Source organism: Pristiophorus japonicus, chromosome 15 (genome assembly GCF_044704955.1).
Source record: "Pristiophorus japonicus isolate sPriJap1 chromosome 15, sPriJap1.hap1, whole genome shotgun sequence".
NCBI classification, from domain to species: Eukaryota; Metazoa; Chordata; class Chondrichthyes; family Pristiophoridae; genus Pristiophorus; species Pristiophorus japonicus.
Window position 1 is genome coordinate 3,726,788 of NC_091991.1, and position 21,189 is coordinate 3,747,976.

General features: G+C 47.2%; 1 protein-coding gene across 1 annotated transcript in view; it reads right to left on the reverse strand.

Moving 5' to 3' along the window:
• LOC139280568 (decorin-like) overlaps positions 1-21,189 on the reverse strand; it is a 67,399-nt gene that overhangs the window by 41,533 nt on the left and 4,677 nt on the right. Inside the window, exon 2 of the mRNA XM_070900074.1 lies at positions 2,316-2,528. Coding sequence (XP_070756175.1) covers positions 2,316-2,499 — 184 coding nt within the window. The 5' untranslated portion in view covers positions 2,500-2,528. The remainder of the gene's footprint in view (positions 1-2,315; positions 2,529-21,189) is intronic.

Genomic DNA, 21,189 nt, shown 5'->3' on the forward strand with positions numbered 1-21,189 from the left:
TGATCGGATCAGCCATGATCTTATTGAATGGTGGAGCAGGCTCGAGGGGCCAAATGGCCGACTCCTGCTCCTATTTCTTATGTTGTTATGATGTTACATGACAACGGTGACTACACTTCATTGGCTACGAAACGTTGTGGGATGTCCTGAGGTAGTGAAAGGCGCAATACAAGTTCTCTCTTTCTGAACTCTTCAATAAATGGCATCTCGTTATCATTGTCACTGGGCACCCACCTTGTCTGAAAAGCCTTGCGAGCAAACATTCAAAACAGCTCAATTATGGACTCATTTTGGGTTTCGTTCTTCTTGCGCGGGCAGAGTCCGCATTCCTGCCATGCACACCGCTGTTCAGGAAATTAAATAAAAACATGCATTGCAGAAAGAGGGCCTCACAAACTCTTATAACCCACGTCGTCCGAAAATAAATAAAGGTATTGAAAGAGTGTTTCTCTATTGCTAGGATGTGCTCAACACGGCCTAGTCGTGCTAAGATGAGCTTAGTTCTATAGCAATTGTCTGTGCGACTGAGTGTACTGCTTGGCCAATTCAGAGGTCATGAAGAGTCAACTAAATTTGACGTTGGACGTGCAGCACAGACACAGGCCATTCGGCCTAACTGGTCTGTGCCGGTGTTTATGCTCCACGTAAACCTCCGCTCACCCCTCTTCATCTCACCCTATCAGCATTTTGTTTAAATTTGTTCCTGGGATGTGGGTGTCACTGGCAAGGCCGGCATTTATTGCCCATCCCTAATTGCCCCTTGAGAAGGTGGTGGTGAGCCGCCTTCTTGAACCGCTGCAGTCCGTGTGGTGAAGGTGCTCCCACAGTGCTGTTAGGGAGGGAGTTCCAGGATTGTGACCCAGCGACGATGAAGGAACGGCCGATATATTTCCAAGTCGGGATGGTGTGTGACTGGGAGGGGAACGTGGAGGTGATGGTGTTCCCATGCCTCTGCTGCCCTTGTCCTTCTCGGTGGTAGAGGTCGCGGATTTGGGAGGTGCTGCCGAAGAAGCCTTGGTGAGTTGCTGCAGTGCATCTTGTAGATGGTGCACACTGCAGCCAGGGGGCGCCGGTGGTGGAGGGAGTGAGTGTTGAAGGTGGCGGATGGGGTGCCAATCAAACCAATCAATATCCCTCTATTCCTTTCTCCCTCATGTGTTTATCCAGCTTCCTCTTAAATGAATTGATACTATTCGCTTCAACCACTTCCTGTGGCAGCGAGTTCCACATTCTCACCCCTCTCTGGTAGCGATGTTTCTCCTGAATTCCCTTTATTATTCACTTGATTTATTAGTGACTATCTTATATTTATGACCCCCTAGATTTGGACTGCCTCACAAATGGAAACATCATGTATATGTATATGAAAAGCAAGGGACTGCAGTCATACAGAGGTGAGATCAGGTGAAGGTTAGCTCATTCCCAATCCCTGACAAACATTCGCAAACCAGTTGAGTCTTGACAACAATCTAGTAGCTTTTATGGTCATTTTTCTACAAATTACCAGGTTGTCTGGACTTGCTTGATCAATGTCGACATATTCCCTACTATTAGAGAGATGACTTCATTACTAATGAGTTTGTCATTTATTTCCCCTCCTGCAGGCTCTCCAACAGTACCTTGAAGGCCCTCAGGCCTATACGTCATCCTAGGGGGTATGATACCATAGATACGTTTAAGGGGAAGCCAGATAAGAGGTAACTTTTAAGGAGTGTCTTAAGGGATGAGAGAGGAGGAGAGGTTTAGGGAGGGAATGCCAGAGCTCGGGGCCCAGGCAGTTGAAAGTACGGCCACAAATGGTGGAACAATTAAAATTGGGGGGATGCGCAAGAGGCCAGAATTGGAGGGCCGCAGAGATCTCGGAGGGTTGTAGGGCTGGAGGAGGTAACTGAGATAGGGAGGGAGGACAAGACCATGGAGGGATATGAAAACAAAGAAGAGAATTTTACATGATGTGTTCAACGTGAAGACAACAAATTCAGAATAAGGGGCCGCCCATTTAAAACAGAAATGAGGAGGAATTCCTTCTCTCAGAGGGTCATGAATCTTTGGCATGCTCTGCCCCAGAGAGCTGTGGAGGCTGGGTCATTGAATATATTTAAGGTGGAGATAGACAGATTTTTGAGCGATAAGGGAGTCGAGGGTTATGGGGAGCGGGCGGGGAAGTGGAGCTGAGTCCATGATCAGATCAGCCATGATCATATTGAATGGTGGAGCCGACTCCTGCTCCTATTTCTTATGTTCTTATGCTACAACATGTTCCAATGGGACAGAATCATTCCACAGCTGAAGCGGTTTGAGGTGACATCGTTTACCTAAATCGGAGCACTGCAATACTCGCAGGTGGCACTGACAGCCAAATGGGCAGATGGGCATATCGTCATCGGGGACAAACGCACTTCCTTCATCCTCCGCTGTAAATTCAAGAAACACCTTCTGATCAAACGGCCTGGCCCAACAGGCTGCCACCAAGAATGCCAGCGATACGATCACACGCATGGTTGATGCAAGTAACACAGCAACCTCACCTAGGAGAAAGCAAAAAGAATGCAGTGGGTATGACGTGGAATTTACAGCACGGACATGAGCCATTCATCCCACGCCGGGGTTTATGCTCCACACGAGCCTCTCCCACCCCTACTTCGTCCCATCACCATGTCCTTCTAGACCTTCCTCCCTCACGTACATCTCCAGCGCCCCCTTAAAAACATCGGCACTACGTTCATGTACATCATGTAGCCTGTCGCTCAAAGGTCGGGGCAGCAGCATTCAGTAACGGCAAAAACTGTAGGACAGTTTCAGGGAGAAACCAGACAATTGTTTGAGATCAGTTGCAAACGCAGATTGGGTGAGCGCTTTGCGGAGCACCTCGGTTCAGTCCGTAAGGTGACCCCGAGCTTCCGGTCACCTGTCACTTTAATTCCCCGCCCCACTCCCACTCTGACCTCTCCGTCCTCGGCCTCCTACACTGTTCCAATGAAGCTCAACGTAAGCTCGAGGGACAGCACCTCATCTTTCGATTAGGCACATTACAGCCTTCTGCACTCAACATCGAATTCAACAATTTCAGGCCATGACCTCTGTCCCTACTTTTTCACACGGCAGCTGTTGGTGATTCTGCTATTCCCATTTATACCTCATCCAGACCCATCTTTTCTTTCTTTACCACCTTTTGCCTCGCACCATCATCCCTTTTGTCTCTCTAATCTCTCCTGCCTTCCACCTATCACAGACCTTCCCTTTTGTTCTGTCCTCACCTGCCCCCTTTCCCTGCCCCTACACTCGCTTAAAACCTGTTACATCTTAACCTTTTCCACTTCACTTTTTCCAATCTGGGCTGTGGCTCAGTGGGCAGCACTCTCGCCTCTCAGTCAGAAGGTTGTGGGTTCAAGTCCCACCCCAGGGACTTGAGCACAAAAGTCTAGGCTGACACTCCCAGTGCAGTGCTGAGGGAATGCCGCACTGTCGGAGGTGCCGTCTTTAGGATGAGACGATAAACCGAGGCTCCGTCTGCTCTTGGTGGATGTAAAAGATCCCATTGCACTATTTGGAAGTAGAGCAGCGAAGTCATCCCTGTTGTCCTCAATCAACATAACAAAAACAGATTATCTATATTTGTGGGAGCTTGCTGTGTGTGAATTAGCTGCCGTGTTTCCCACGTCACAACAGTGACTACACTCCAAAAGTGACCTCTGCTGTCAGCGAATGCTCCTTCACAAGACCTGAGTGTCATGGTACATCAGTCATTGCAGGTACAGCAGGCAGTAAAGAAAGCAAATGGCATGCTGGCCTTCATAGCGAGAGTATTTGAGTATAGGAGCAGGGGGTCTTACTGCAGTTGTATAGGGCCTTTGTGAGGCCACACCTTGAATATTGTGTTCAATTTTGGTCTCCTAATCTGAGGAAGGACATTCTTGCTATTGAGGGAGTGCAGCAAAGGTTCACCAGACTGATTCCCGGAATGGCAGGACTGACATATCAAGAAAGACTTGATCAACTAGGCTTATATTCACTGGAATTTAGAAGAATGAGAGGGGATCTCACAGAAACATATAAAATTCTGACGGGATTGGACCGGTTAGATTCAGGAAGAATGTTCCCGATGTTGGGGAAGTCCAAAACCAGGGGTTACAGCCTAAGCCTTTTAGGACCGAGATGAGGAGAAACTTCTTCACTCAGAGAGTTGTTAATCTGTGGAATTCTCTACCACAGAAAGTTGTTGAGGCCAGTTCATTGGATATATTCAAAAGGGAGTTAGATATGGCTCTTACGGCTAAAGGGATCAAGGGGTATGGAGAGAAAGCAGGAAGGGGGTACTGAGGGAATGATCAGCCATGAATTCATTGAATGGCGGTGCAGGCTCGAAGGGCCGAATGGCCTACTCCTGCACCTATTTTTTATGTTTCTATGTTTCTATTTCACTCTGCTCACCCACACCTTTATTCAAACCTTCATCCAGTGTGGGTGAGCACAGCTGAGTGAAAGAAATAACTTTTTTTTCTATGGCGCCTTTCACAACCTCAAAATGCCCCAAAGCGCTTTAGAACTTGATCTGATCATGGACTCAGTTCCACTTCCCTGCCCGCTCCCCATAACCCTTGACTCCCTTATCGCCCAAAAATCTGTCTATCCCCGCCTTAAATATATTCAATGACCCAGCCTCCACAGCTCTCTGGGGCCGAGAATTTCAAAGATTTACAACCCTCTGAGAGAAGAAATTCCTCCTCATCTCAGTTTTAAATGGGTGGCCCCTTATTCTGAGACTATGCCCCCTAGTTTTAGTTTCCCCTATGAGTGGAAACATCCTCTCTACATCCAACTTGTCAAGCCCCCTCATTATCTTATATGTTTCAATAAGATCACCTCTCATTCTTCTGAACTTCAATGAGCACAGGCCCAACCTACTCAACCTATTTTCATAAGTCAACCCCCTCATCTCCGGAATCAATCTAGCGAACCTTCCCTGAACAGCCTCCAATGCAAATATATTATTGGAGACCAAAACTGTTCGCAGGACTCCAGGTGTGGCCTCACCAATACCCTGTACAGTTGTAGCATGACTTCTCTGCTTTTATACTCCATCCCCCTTGCAATAAAGGCCAACATTCCATTTGCCTTCCTGATTACTTGCTGTACCTGCATAATAATTTTTTGTGTTTCATGCACAAGGACCCCCAGGTCCCTCTGTACTGCAGCACTTTGCAATTTTTCTCCATTTAAATTATAATTTGCTTTTCTATTTTTTCTGTCAAGTAGATAACCTCACATTTTCCCACATTATACTCCAACTGCCAAATTTTTGCCCACTCACTTAGCCTGTCTATATCCCTTTGCAGATTTTTTGTGTCCTCCTCACAATTTGTATTTGTGAGGAGGACACCTATCTTTGTATCATCAGCAAACTTGGTCCATTCATCCAAGTCATTAATATTGATTGTAAATAGTTGAGGCCCCAGCACAGATCCCTGCGGCACCCCAATAGTTACTGTTTGCCAACCGGAAAATTACCCATTTATCCCGACTCACTGTTTTCTGCTAGTTAGCCAATCCTCTACCCATGCTAATATATTACCCCCCAACCCCATGAATGTTTATCTTGTGCAATAATTTTTTACGTGGCACCTTATCAAATGACTTCTGGAAATCCAAATACACCACATCCACTGGTTCCCCCTTATCCAACCTATTGGCGCAGAGCAAGCTCCCACAAACAGCAATGAGATAATGACCAGATAATGTTTTTTTTAGTTGATGATGGTTGTAGGATAAATATTAGCCAGAAATCCCATGCTCTTCTTTGAATAGTGCCACGGGATCTTTTAAATCCACCTGAGAGAGAGCAAATGGGGCCTCGGTTTAACGTCTCATCCGAAAGGCGGCACCTCCGACAGTGCAGCACTCCCTCAGCACTGCACTGGGAGTGACAGCCGAGATTTATGTGCTCAAGTCCCTGGAGTGGGATTTGAACCCACAACCTTCTGACTCCAAGGCGAGAGTGCTGCCCCCTGAGCCACAGCCGACACAGCAAAGGGAAAGTCTTCCACTTCTCTTCCTTTTTGGCATGGGACCAAGCCCAAGAGAAGGGCAGATGTGAAAACTGGATATCTCCTGCCCAGGATCTCTATCCAGTATGTGCCCCTGATGGGGAGCACCAAACCCAAGAATCTTCCCTTAAAGCATTCGTGAAGGAAGACAACACTAACTGGGAAATTTGTCACAAGGCTTGTCAAAATAACTCACTTACCCTCAATAACATAATCCCTTTCAGAAATCTCTTACATCCTGTTTACAGACAGGAATATTTTCCTTCAACGGTAACAACAATGAGGTCCAAATATAATAATGGGAAAAGTATCTGGTTCCTGTCTCAAGTGAACTGGCATAATTCTTTCAACCTGCTAGTTTCTGATCAACACAGAAGAAATGTTATTTTGAAGAAAGACGATTGTGGAATGGTACGTATAATTAGGAAAAGGGTATAACATTAGAAAACTGAATTGGTGAGTGTCTGTTTCAGCACCTTCATTCAGCTCTCCTGAGCATAATTAAGTCTCTTCAAATAGTCGTTAGTGTGGCGATTTATTCTAAAACTGGAACAGGTCTAGCTTCCATCCTGTTCACATCCAACAACACTCCGTTACATTCAAGTAAATGAGGAATTCCAGAGTCTGAAAGTTTGGATAAGCTGGGTTTGTTTTCTTTGGAACAGAGGAGGCTGAGGGGAAATTTAATTGAGGTGTATAAAATTATGAGGGGCCTAGATCAAGTGGATAGGAAGGACATGTTTTCCTTAGCAGAGAGGTCGACAACCAGGGGGCATAGATTTAAAGTAATTGATAGAGGGATTAGAGGGGAGATGAGAAACATAAATTTCGCCCAGAGGGTGGTGGGGGTCTGGAACTCACTGAAAGGGTGGTAGAGGCAGAAACCCTCACCACATTTAAAAAGTACTTGGATGTGCACTTGAAGTGCCATAACCTACAGGGCTACGGACCAAGAGCTGGAAAGTGGGATTAGGCTGGGTAGCTCTTTGTCGGCCGGCACAGACACGATGGGCCGAATGGCCTCCTTCTGTGTCAGACTTTTCTATGATTCTACGTGGTCTTATTCCATCCAGGGTCCATGGCCGGCCATTTCTTTGGAGCTAAATAGGTTATACTGACTGACTGCAGTAAACAAATAGTTTGAGCTTGAGTTTTTGCTCAATCTTTTAGGATGAGGTTGTGAGTGAAAGTGTTTGAGAGGTCGATCAAACACTGTGGATGACCTCCTTAAGAAGTTTAAAAAAGCTGGCCTTGTTGCATTGCCCTCTGAATTTAAATTAAGGATGTCATCGTTGAATATTGAAAAAGAATATAGTAGCAAGAGTAAAAGCTCTCATTTTTATATCTGAATAATTAGGCAAATCACTTTTGATCAAAATACAAGTGGAGCAGACACACACACCCACCTACAGGTGTGTTTACTATAGAATGAAAGAAAGAACTTGCATTTATATAGCGCCTTTCACAACCTCAGGACGTCCCAAAGTGCTTTACAGTCAATGAAGCATTTTTGGAGTGCAGTCACTGTTGTAATGTAGGTGAACGTGGCAACCAATTTGCTCACAGCAAGCTCCCACAAACAGCAATGTGATAATGACGCAGATAATCTGCTTTTAGGTGTTGGTTGAGGGATAAATATTCACTGAATAGTGCTGTGGGATCTTTTACATCCACCTGAGAGAGCAGACAGGACTTTGGTTTAACATTTCATTCAAAGGACGGCACCTCAGACAGTGTGGCGCTCCCTCAGCACTGCCCCTCAGACAGTGCAGCGCTCCCTCAGCACTGCACTGGGAGTGTCAGCCTAAGATTTATGTGCTCGAGTCCCTGGAGTGGGACTTGAACCCACGACCTTCTGACTCAGAGGCGAGAGTGCTGCCCACTGAGCCACAGCATGAAATTAGACCCTACTGACTGAATACCTGAGGTATAAATATTAACAAAATATTTGCCATAATATATATAAAGCAAACTCCAAACTTACAAAGTGCTTTGCGTTTTATAATAACATATACATTGCTGCAAAAAAACCAGGAACATGTAAATGTTGACAGCCAAGAACCAGTTTCTTCATTACAAAGTTTGCTGTATATGAAGGACACTGAAAAGCGCAGATGTATTGGGACAGGGGAACTCTGAATAAGTATTGGAGGTAAAGGGTTTAGCAGCTTTAACTATATATGAATCAAATTAGACATAGAATCATTGAATCTTACAGCACAGAAGGCCATTCGCCCCATCGTGCCTCTTTTAAAGAGCTATTCAATTAGTCCCACCTCTGCCTTCCACATAACCCTGTTCATTCGTTCCTTTTCAAGTATTTATCCGATTCTCTTTTAAAGGTTACTATTTGAGTCTGCTTCTGCCACCATTCCAGATCACAGCAACTCGCTGCGTAAAACTGATCACAGTTAGATAACGTTTCCACATTTGCAACACTGACGACACTTCAAAAGTGCTTCATTGGTTGTAAACTACTTTGGAATTGTGAAAGGTGCTATATAAATGCAATTTTGTTCTTTTGTTCCTGCATTCCTTGTTACCCAACAGTACCAGAGAGATAGGCATTTATAATTAAACACAACTCCCCTCATGGATTAGGTTATTATTGTTGGCTCTCCATGCTTCATCTCAAGATAATTGAGCATGCTCACAGGTCGAGGGGGTCGTTCAGCCCGACTGCCTGCCTCTCTTCCGCAGTTACATCTGAGCCAGGGTGTCCCTGAAGATGGAGCACGCGGTGTCCACCAGTACTTCCGCGAGAGGTGAGCGCCGGAGGGACTGGAGTGCATCATTTCAACAGGGAACAGAATTTTATTTTGATTTGACATGGTTCCCTTTAATGTTTCTTTGTTAATTTGTGGGTTTTGGTGCCCTTACAAAAGGGGGCACTTGATCTATATTTTATTCTAAAATAGTTGTAGAGATGTTGCATTGTGAGTGGCTGAGCCAGTCACGTGATGTTCACAAGACTCAATAAAACCCCAGTCATAGAAACATAGAAATGTAGAAAATAGGTGCAGGAGTAGGCCATTCGGCCCTTCGAGCCTGCACCACCATTCAATATGATCATGGCTGATCATGCAACTTCAGTACCTCATTCCTGCTTTCTCTTCATACCACTTGATCCCTTTAGCTGTAATCTAACTCCCTTTTGAATATATCTAATGGAATTGGCATCAACAATTCCACAGGTTCACAATTCTCTGAGTGAAGAAGTTTCTCCTCATCTTGGTCCTAAATAGCTTACCCCCTATCCTTAGACTATGTCCCCTGGTTCTGGACTTCTCCAACATCGGGAACATTCTTCCTGCATCTAACCTGTCCAATCCCGTCAGAATTTTATATGTTTTGATGAGATCCCCTCTCATTCTTCTAAATTCCAGTGAATATAAGCCTAGTTGATCCAGTCTTTCTTCATATGTCAGTCCTGCCATCCTGGGAATCAATCTGGTGAATCTTCGCTGCACTTCCTCAATAGCAAGACCGTCCTTCCTCAGATTAGGAGACCAAAACTGTACACAATATTCAAGGTGTGGCCTCACCAAGGCCCTGTACAACTGCAGTAAGACCTCCCTACTCCTATACTCAAAACCTCTCGCTATGAAAGCCAACATGCCATTTGCCTTCTTCACCGCCTGCTGTACTTTCATACCTACTTTCAATGACCAGTCAGTTGGGTCTAGGGGGAACAGGCCAACATCCCAAGCATCGAAGCACTGACCACACTCGACCAGCTCTGTTGGGCGGGCCACATTGTCCGCATGCCCGACACAAGACTCCCAAAGCAAGCGCTCTACTCAGAACTCCTACACGGTAAGCGAGCCCCAGCTGGGCAGAGGAAACATTTCAAGGACACCCTCAAAGTCTCTCTGATAAAATGCAACATCCCCACCGACACCTGGGAGTCCCTGGCCAAAGACCGCCCTCAGTGGAGGAAGAACATCCGGGAGGGCACTGAGCACCTCGAGTCTCGTCGCCGAGAGCATGCAGAAAACAAGCGCAGGCAGCGGAAGGAGCGTGCGGCAAACCAAACTCCCCACCCACCCTTTCCTCCAACCATTGTCTGTCCCACCTGTGACGGAGACTGTAATTCCCGTATTGGACTGTTCAGTCACCTGAGAACTCACTTTTGGAGTGGAAGCAAGTCTTCCGCGATTTTGAGGGACTACCTATGAGGATGAGGTCATCTATGATGAGGCATGCAGTTGTGAACCTGGTGGATGAACTGGTCATGTGTAGTGTGATTGTTAAACCTTTGCTAATAAACCAACTAGCTCTTGATAGCAATGTGTTGCTGTGAATTCCCAAGCAAAGAACCCATGAAGCAAATACATTACAGTCGGAGCAACACCAATTCCTGTCAGCTGATCATGAAGCATCATTGATCTCGGCCTTAGCGACAGGAGGGGGGGGTGGCGGTGCTATGGAGAGGGAGCAGGATGGTGGGACTAGTTATGGATTGCTCTAGCATGCAGCCAGCCAATGTATCTCTACATCCGTGATCATTCAAAATCCCAGCTGGAGCAGGAAATATGTCAGCGGTGTGCGATGTGAGAGGAAGGGAGGGGCCGAGGAGAATGGAGAGATAAATAAACGCCGCTGGGTAAGGAAGTTCAAATTACAAAGAGCTCACATTAAATTGCAGGGCTCCAAATCTGTTGGGCGTCTCGCTGAGAACTCAGATGAGAACAGTTAGACGGCAGTCAGAAAAGGCCACATTCACTCTCTGACACGTTATGTGCTCTGTTTTTCTGCTTAATTCTGAGGTATGACAAATTGCTTGTCAGATCCAGAAAAATCCTACATGCCAAGTCTGCTACTGACTCCACCTCATCCCTCCTTTACTCATGTTCCACCAGGCGCTCTGGCTGATAGTTCCAGTCATCTCTTGACTACGAACACCTGTTTAACATCCAGCTGACCTTACCCACAAGCCCCCAGGAGGGGGGACATGGCACAGAGAAAGGTGGAGCTGGCGATCGAAGGCAAAAAGAAAATCTGTTTTATCTTTTTTATATAAGTGTAAAGGAAATATTTCTGGAAGTGTTAAATATGGTGCGTAAAATGGCATCCTTTAGAATGTGAGCTCTTACTTCACAGTGTTACACGAGCTTCTTCTTGTATACACAGGAAATTCGGTGGGTGGTTTCTGCTGCTATGAAGGAATCATAGAGTACAATGCAGAAGGCAGCCATTCGGCCCATCGAAGAGCAGCCCAGTTAGTCCCACTGCCCCCGCTCTTTCCTCATGTCATAGAATAGAATCATAGAACGGTTACAGCACAGGAGGCCATTCGGCCCGTTGAGCCCGTGCCGGCTCTCTGCAAGATCACCTCAGTTAGTCCCACTCCCCTGCTCTTTCCCCATAGCCCTGCTAATCTTTTTCTTTCAGGTATTTATCTAACTCCCTTTTGAAGGCTACTATTGAATTTGTAGCCGCCCAACCTATCTCTCACCCGCACCATAACCCTCTGGGGAAATGGCACACACGCCCGGAATTATGGTGGCCACCCGTTGGAAGCCCCCATAGAATCTCAGGCCCTGGAATCTCCCTGCGTGAAGCTAAAAGTATGGGGAGGGCCGTCTCATCGGAGTTTAGAAGAATGAGAGGTGATCTTATTGAAACCTATAAGATTCTGAGGGGGCTCGACAGGGTAGATAGAGAGAGGATGTATCACCTCGTGGGGGATTCTAAAACTAGGGGGCATAGTTTCGAATAAGGGGACGCCCATTTAAGACGGAGATGAGGAGGAAGTTCTTCTCTCAGAGGGTCGTGAATCTGTGGAATTCTCTGCCCCAGAGAGCTGTGGAGGCTGGGTCATTGAATATATTTAAGGTGGAGATAGACAGATTTATGAACAATAAGGGAGTCAAGGGTTATGGGGAGCAGGCAGGGAAGTGGAGTTGAGGCCAAGATCAGATATGATCTTATTGAATGGCGGAGCAGGCTCGAGGGGCCGAATGGCCGACTCCGGCTCCTGCTTCTTATGTCTTGCGTGGAATTCAAATCCTACTCACAGTCCAGGTGATCTGGTTCTTGATCATCTGAGGGGGGGGGTTTGAGAGGAATGTTCCAGATTTTTTTTCTTATTGTATTGTCTCCCGCAGAAGATGACATGGTTGGAGTAGTGGGGTAGGGGGAGGAAGTGTCTCGTCACGATGCTCCGGCCACCATGAGTGTGGGGCATGCTTGATGGAGCAATTGGTCTTTTCCTGATGTATCTTGAAAGAAAGACTTGCATTTATATAGCGCCTTTCACGACCACCGGGCATCTCAAAGTGTTTTTCAGCCAATGGAGTGTAGTCACTGTCGTAATGTGGGAAACGTGCAGCCAATTTGCGCACAGCAAGCTCCCAACACAGCAATGTGATAATGATCAGATCATCTGTTTTCATGATGTTGCTTGAGGGATAAATATTGGCCAGAACACTGGGGATAACTCCCTTGCTCTTCTTCAAAATAGTGCCATGGGATCTTTTACATCCACCTGAGAGATCAAACATCTCATCTGAAAGACGGCACCTCCGACAGTGCGGCACTCCCTCAGCACTGCACTGGGAGTGTCAGCCTGGGTTTATGTGCTCGTAGTCCCTGGAGTGGGACTTGAACCCACAGCCTTCTGACTCAGAGGTGAGGGTGCTGCCCACTGAGCCACGGCTGACACTGGGGTTAGGGTGCTCTCCTGGGAAAGTGATTACATCCAAGATGGTGGACGCGGCAGCAGTCAAGCCTCGCGCGTTCCCAACAGTTCTTGTTGTCAGCTGCGAACTCGCACGGCAATACTTCGATAACAACTTCCCCTCCCGACCCCAGACTGCAGGGCAAGCTCGCCCTCCTGACTATTAGAGAGGATCCAACATGTCACGGGAGGGGACAGGAGAACTGAGATTAGCATTGAAGGTCGGGAGTTGCTATTTAAATGTAATGAACTCATGTAACAATGTTCTAATATTTTGATTTACACTCATAATTCTACCATTTTGTCTGATATCATCCCTGTGTTATGAATTCCTGGAAATTACAGTAAATATATGTGTCTGGACAGAGGAGATAGTGAGAAACTGTTCCCATTGACGGAAGGGTTGAGAACCAGAGGACACAGTGGTTAGGATCTGGAATGCGCTGCCTGAGAGGGTGGTGGAGGCAGACTCAATCGAGGCTTTCAAAAGGGAGTTGGATAAGTACCTGAAGGATAAACTGTTATGTTCAGAATAACTCCACAAGATTGTATGCTGTAAGCTCAAACTGTTGTGACCTTGGTCTCTTTAATGTAACTCCAGAGAGAGGAGGCAGCCTGGTAGACTGCCTTTTATACCTGCTTTCCCAGGGTGTGCAGGTGACCCTTGGGTCTCCCGCAGGTGCGCCCCCTGGTGGCAAGTCTTACACACTAGTAAAGTTTACATACATAACAAACATTTTCAGGGCTACGGGGAAAGGGCGGGGGAGTGGGACTGGCTGAAGTGCTCTTGCAGAGAGCCGGCACGGGCTCGATGGGCTGAATGGCCTCCTCCTGTGCTGTAACCGTTCTATGATTCTATGATTTTATATACTCGCATATGACACAACATCCAAAATTCAAACCAAAAAATGCTGGAAACTTCCATAGGCAGTGGATAGTGACCTTGCAACACTGACCCTCATCTTCAGCAAGATCCGTGGATTTTGGGGTTGAATTTGGACGTTGCCTTATTTGCCAGTATATGCTGTAACTGCCAGATGACATGTGGAGACCTCATCACATCAGATCATATATTAACTGGCCACAAGAGAAGAATATTCACACGATGACTATCACACTGGCTGACCATTTTCTGTCTCAGATTCCACGCTCCAAAAAAAAAGTGGACCAAGTACAGAAAATACCAAAGTAGTAAAGAATGTCCTTCAAATATATTTTAATGCACGTTACAGAGTTTAAATGCATGATTCTGAAATGACTAACAAATGGTTTGACGATTAGTTCCAAGCCTACGGCTTTGATTCATGGTTTGATATGTTATCCGTCAATCAGAGTTAAATCTCCAAAGTTGAGAAGTGTTGGCCGCTACTTGATTCAAATGCAACATATGTGTCTGAATAGAATCATAGAATCATTGGACAGTACGGTACAGGAGGCCATTCGGCCCATCCAGTCTGCGCGGCCCTTTCAAAGAGCAACCCAGTCAGTCCCACTCCCCCGCTCTTTCTCAATATCCCGGCAATGTTTACTCCTTCATTTACCCATTCCCTTTGGAAGGTTACTATTGAATCTGCCTCCACCACCCTCTCAGGCAGCGCGTTCCAAATTCTAACCACTCGCTGCGTAAAAAACCTTTTCCTCATGTTGCCTCTGGTTCTTTTGCCAATCACCTTAAATCTGAGCCCTCTTGAGTAAAAGGCAGTTTAAGAGCAAAGAACTGACACGGCACCAGAGATTCAAAGACATTAAAAGGCTTTTGCACAGGAATAGGAGGCCCATTCAGCCCCTCGAGCCTGTTACACAGGAACAGGAGGAGGCCATTCAGCCCCTCGAGCTTGTTACACAGGAACAGGAGGAGACCCATTCAGCCCCTCGAGCCTGTTACACAGGAACAGGAGGAGGCCATTCAGCCCCTCGAGCTTGTTACACAGGAACAGGAGGAGGCCCATTCAGCCCCTAGAACCTGTTACACAGGAACAGGAGGAGGCCCATTCAGCCCCTCGAGCCTGTTACACTGGAACAGGAGGAGGTCATTCAGCCCCTCGAGCCTGTTACACAGGAACAGGAGGAGGCCCATTCAGCCCCTCGAGCCTGTTACACAGGAACAAGAGGAGGTCATTCAGCCCCTCGAGCCTGTTACACAGGAACAGGAGGAGGCCATTCAGCCCCTCGAGCCTGTTACACAGGAACAGGATGAGGTCCATTCAGCCCCTTGAGCCTGTTACACAGGAACAGGAGGAGGCCATTCAGCCCCTCGAGCCTGTTACACAGGAACAGGAGGAGGCCATTCAGCCCCTCGAGCCTATTACACAGGAACAGGAGGAGGTCGTTCAGCCCCTCGAGCCTGTTCTGCCATTCAATTAGATCATGGCGGATCTGTATATTAACTCTATCGACCTGCCTTGGTTCTTTAACCTTCAATGCCCAATAAAAATCCATCAATCTGAGTTTTTAAAGTTTCAATTGACCACCAGCCTCAAAGGCTTTTTGGGGGAGAGAGTTCCAGATTCCCACTGCCCTTTGTGTGAAGAACTGCTTCCTGACGTCATCCTTGAAAGGCCTGGCTCTAATTTTAAGGCTATGCCCCTTGGATACCCCCGACTAGAGGGAATAGTTTCTCTCCATCTACCCAAGCAACTCCTTTAATCATCTTAAACACCTCGATTAGATCGCCCCTTAATCTTCTACACTCGAGGGAATACAAGACCAGTCTCTGCAACAAATCACCCATCATCTGATTGAATGGTGGAAGATCTGATTGAATGGTGGAACAGGCTCAGGGGACTGAGAGACTTCCTCCTGTTCCTGTGTTCCTAACCTGTGCTCCTGATTTAACCCTTTTAGCCCCGGTATCAATCTGGTCAATCTGTGCTGCACCCACTCCAAGGCCAACGTATCTTTCCTGAGGTGCGATGCCTGGAACTGAACACTGTATTCCAACTGGGGTCTAACTAGAGCTTTATATAACTGTCATTGAACTACAGTACGCAGGCGGCGCCTGCGTCTGCGCGCACTCGGAGGCCAAACTCCAAGCCATCGTCAACACCTTCACCAAAGCATACGAGAGCATGGGCCTTGCACTAAAAACCCCTAAGACAAAGGTCGTCTACCTGCCTGCCCCCCATGCAGCACTGCTCCCCGATTATCAAAATCCACAGTGTAGCCTTGGACAACGTGGACCATTTCCCATACCTCGGGAGCCTACTGTCAGCAAGAGCAGGCATTGACGACAAGGTCCAACACCGCCTTCAGTGCGCCAGCGCAGCCTTCGCTGGGGAAGAGAGTGTTTGAAGACCAGGACCTCAAACCCGGCACCAAGCTCATGGTCTACAGGGCAGTAGTGATACCCGCCCTCCTGTTTGGCTCAGAGACGTGGAATATATACAGCAGACACCTCAAAACGCTGAAGAAGTATCACCAATGCTGCCTCCGCAAAATCCTTCAAATTCAACGTTAGTGTTCTCGATCAGGCCAACATCCCCAGCATCGTAGCACTGACCACGCTCGACCAGCTCCGTTGAGTGGACCACATTGTCCGCATGCCCAACACGAGACTCCCAAAGCAAGCGCTCTAAGCGGAGCTTCGACATGGCAAGCAGGCCCCAGGTGGGCAGAGGAAACGTTTCAAGGACACCCTCAAAGCCTTCCTGATAAAGTGCAACATCCCCACTGACACCTGGGAGTCCCTGGCCCAAGACCGCCCAAAGTGGTGGAAGAGCATCCGGGAGGGCGCTGAGCACCTCGAGTCTCGTCGCCGAGAGCGTGCAGAAAGCAAATGCAGGCAGCGGAAGGAGCGTGCGGCAAACCAGACTCCCCACCCACCCTTTCCTTCAACCACTGTCTGTCCCACTTGTAACAGAGACTGTAATTCCCGTATTGGACTGTTCAGTCACCTGAGAACTCACTTTTAGAGTGGAAGCAAGTCTTCCTCGACTCCGAGGGACTGCCTATGATGATGATATATAACTGTAACATATCAATGATGAGGTCGTCAGTTATGTGCAGAGACTGGAGAAGCTGGGGTTGTTCTCCTTAGAGCAGAGAAGGCTAAAAGGAGATTTGATCGAGGTGTTCAAAATCATGAAGGGGATAGATCAAGTAAACAAAGGTTTCCAGTGACTGAAGAGTCAATAACCAGAGGACTCAGATTGAAGGTAATTGGCAAAAGAACTAGAGGCGACATGAGGAAACATTTTCTTTACACAGCGCATTGATGTGATCTGGAACACGCTGCCTGAAAGGGCAGTAGTAACTTGCCAAAGGGAATTGGATAAATATTTTAAGGGAAAATATTTACAGGGCTAACAGGGCCAAGAGCAGGGGAGGGGGATTAATTGGATAGCTCTACCAAAGAGCCATCACAGGCACGCTAGACTGAATGACCTCTTTCTGTGCTGTATCATTCCACTCTATAACTTCCACCCTTTGTATTCTAGCCTCCTTGAGATGAAGGCTAACGTTCCATTAGCTGCTTTACATTGTTTTTCCCCATTAGCTTTGCGTGATTTCTATTCTTGGACCCCTCAGTCTCTCTGCACGTCCAGTAAACGTTGGCTCAACAAACTTGTTATTAATACTCCATTTACGGCCAGTTGGAAACCACTGTGTCCTCAGGGTTGGCTGCTGATAAAGGTAAAGATTGGAACGGCATCACAGCTATCTTCACTCACGTTCCCACGTTGCTGCCATGGGTGAAAAAGTTGGCCACTTTATTAGATTCCCAAAGATTTCCGAAAGCCCACCCCACTCCTCCCTCAAAGAGAAGTCACGCTGGTAGTTTTTTATTTGGAATCTTACCAGTCGATGGAAATGTTTGGGTTATTTACACCACATGTGCAGCCCTGCTGTGAAGTGGTTTTAGCTTTGAACCAATGCTAACCTTGTGTAGGATTAGGGACCTAAACCGACCTCTAAAATCCACACAGAGAGACTCCCTCCTCCAGGCGTAGCCTTGACCCTGGCTTTAGACGGTATTTACACCATAACTACAGCATCAGTACAAAGTGAGACCACCTCACTGTCTTTGCATTGTCTATTTCCCATATTAGTGAACGTACTGAAATATGAGAACGCTTACTGCCACTCCACAATGACAACAGTAGCCGAGATCGGCGTCAAAACTGGCAGAAGACCAAGAGATTGGGTGAATTCATCAAATCATTCACCTTGCTGTGCACTTTCCCTGTTTTCAAATCCCTCCATAGCCTCACCTCCTCCCTATTTCGGTAACCTCATCCTATGGTAGCATAGTGGTTATGTTACTGGACTAGTGGAGGAATTGCATCCGGGAGGGCGCTGAGCACCTCGAGTCTCGTTGCCGAGAGCGTGCAGAAACCAAGCGCAGGCAGCGGAAGGAGCGTGCGGCAAACCAGTCCCACCCTCCCCTTCCCTCAACCACTGTCTGTCCCACCTGTGACAGAGACTGTAATTCCCGTATTGGACTGTTCAGTCACCTGAGAACTCACTTTTAGAGTGGAAACAAGTCTTCCTTGATTCTGAGGGACTGCCTATGATGACGATGATGATGATGGAGTAATACAGAGGACAAAAGTAAAATACCGCAGATGCTGGAATCTGGAATAAAAACAGAAAATGCTGGAAATCTCAGCGGGTCAGGCAGCGTCTGTGGAGAGGAAGCAAAGTTAACGTTTTGGGTCAATGACCCTTTGTCAGAACTGGAGAGTGTTCGAAAAGAACGGATTCTTAACCAGCACTGAAAGGGGGAGGGGAAGAAAGAACAAAAGGGAAGGTCGGTGATAGGGTGGAAGGCAGGAGAGATTAGAGAGACAAGAGGGATGATGGGACGAATTGAGATGGTAATAGCAAGAGTTAGAAAAACATTCGTCAAGATCGGGTGTGAATGGTGGGATAATGACCAGCTGCCATTGGAGACAAGGATAAAAAAAGAAACAGGCTCGGGGTTCGGGGTTCGGGGGAGGGGGAGGGGGAGGGGGGCGGGGAGGGAGAGCCAGAGATTGGTAACGGTTACGCTCTGAAATTTTTGAACTCGATGTTGAGTCCAGAAGGCTGTCCAGAATACAAAGGCCTGGACTACTGATCGCAGAGGCGTGAGTTCAAATCCCACCATGGCAGCTGGGGAATTAAAAATTCAAATAAAAATCTGGAATTTAAAAAGCTAGTATCAGTAATGGTGATCATGAAAGGGAGGAGTTAGCTGGTCCACTGGATATAGTTCAACAGCGGAGCAACTAAACTTTTTGGCAGATTGTCTGTTCAACACGAATTTTGTTGCGTGGCAGGTACTTGATGCCAACAAGGGCAGGCGTGGTCGCCAACACTTAAGGATTGCCCTGGTGTCTCCAAGAAATAAAGACTAATGTAAAGTCCAGGACACTGCCACAAGGAAAAACATAAGAAAAATCATCAGGCATTGAAAAAAACTTGAAAAATAAAATTCTTTGAACACTTTTGTTCACTACTTATAAAATGATTGGACATTAAAGGCTGTTTGACCGGAAGCCGAAATTCAGGTAATGAAGAATCTGTTCGCTTTCCAATTGGCCATGGGAAGGCGGGGCCCCACGTGGATAGATATTCATGTGACCAATGGCAGGAGTGCGGGGGAGGGGCGGTTGGAGGCAGGTCATGTGATGTCACCTCCAGGAATATGTCCAGCCAGAGTTGGCAACACAAAGCACAGGGTCCACTGAGGTCCGCCCACCCAGCCAACTAACTGACTGCCCTCAGGCTTCGGAACAGTCAACGGCACTGCATTCACCAGCACCTTAGTTGAACTGGACAGGGTAGATGCAGGGAGGATGCTTTCCCTCATGGGGGAATCTAGAACTAGGGGGCATAGTTTCAGAATAAGGGGCCGCCCATTTAAAGCAGAAATGAGAAGGAATTTCTTCTCTCAGAGGGTTGTAAATCTGTGGAATTCTCTGCCCCAGAGAGCTGTGGAGGCTGGGTCATTGAATATATTTAAGGCGGAGATAGACACATTTTTTGAGCGGTAAGGGAGTGAAGGGTTGTGGGAAGCGGGCAGGGAAGTGGAGCTGAGGCCTAGAGCAGATCAGCCATGATCTTATTGAATACATAAGAACATAAGAAAGAGGAGCAGGAGCCCTCGAGCCTGCTCCGCCATTTAATAAGATCATGGCTGATCTGATCATGGACTCAGCTCCACTTCCCCGCCCACTCCCCATATGCCCTTATCCCCCTATCTTTTAAGAAACTGTCTATTTCCGTCTATTTCTGAATGGTGGAGCAGGCTCGAGGGGCCGAATGGCCGACTCCTGCTCCTATTTCTGATGTTCTTAGTGGAGCAGCGCTGGTGTCATGGACAATCGAAGCAGGCGAGCAGCAGTAAAAGCACGGAATCCCCCCCATGCACTGCTCAGCTATATACTTTATTCTCTCACATGGGAAACTGAAAGCTTGAGGTTTGGATATTTAAAGAAACAAACAAACAACGATAAGCTGCATTTGCATAGCGCCTTTAATGTAGTAAAACGTCCCGAGGCGCTTCACAGGAGCGATTATCAAACACAGTTTGACACCGAGCCGCAGAAGGAGATATTAAGGCAGGTCACCGAGGTAAGTTTTAAGGAGCGCCTTAAAGGAGGAAAGAGAGGCGGAGAAGTTTAGGGGGGGGAGTTCCCGAGCGTAGTGCCCTGGCAGCTGAAGGCACGGCCGCCGATGGTGGAGCAATTATAAGCGGGGGATGCCCAAGAGGGCAGAATTGGAAGAGTGCAGATATGGAACACAAGGGAGTAGAAGGTATGCTGCAGCTATACAAAAACCTGGTTAGCCCACACCTGGAGCACTCTCAGCACCACACCCCAGGAAGGAATATTGGCCTTGGAGAAAAAGATTAGTGAAGACAAATGTAGGTGACCGGGATCGGTCCAAGTCAGCATGGATTTGTGAAGGGGAAATCCTGCTTGACAAATCTTCTAGAATTTTTTGAGGATGTAACTAGTAGAGTGGACAACAAAGAACCAGTAGATGTGGTGTATTTGGACTTTCAAAAGGCTTTTGACAAGGTCCCACACAAGAGATTGGTGTCCAAAATTAAAGCGCATGGTATTGAGGGTAATGTACTGTCGTGGATAGAGAACTGGTTTGCAGACAGGAAGCAGAGAGTCGGGATAAACGGGTCCTTTTCAGAATGGCATGCAGTGACTAGTGGAGTGCCGCAGGGCTCAGTGCTGGGACCCCAGCTATTTACGATATACATCAAAGATTTAGATGTAGGAATTGAGTGTAATATCTCCAAGTTTGCAGATGACACCATGCTGCGTGGCAGTGTGAGCTGTGAAGAGGATGCTAAGAGGCTGCAGGGTGACTTGGACAGGTTAGGTGAGTGGGCAAATGCATTGCAGACGCAGTATAATGTGGATAAATGTGAGGTTATCCACTTTGGTGGCAAAAACATGAAGGCAGAATATTATCTGAATGGTGACAGATTAGGAAAAGGGGAGGTGCAACGAGATCTGGGTG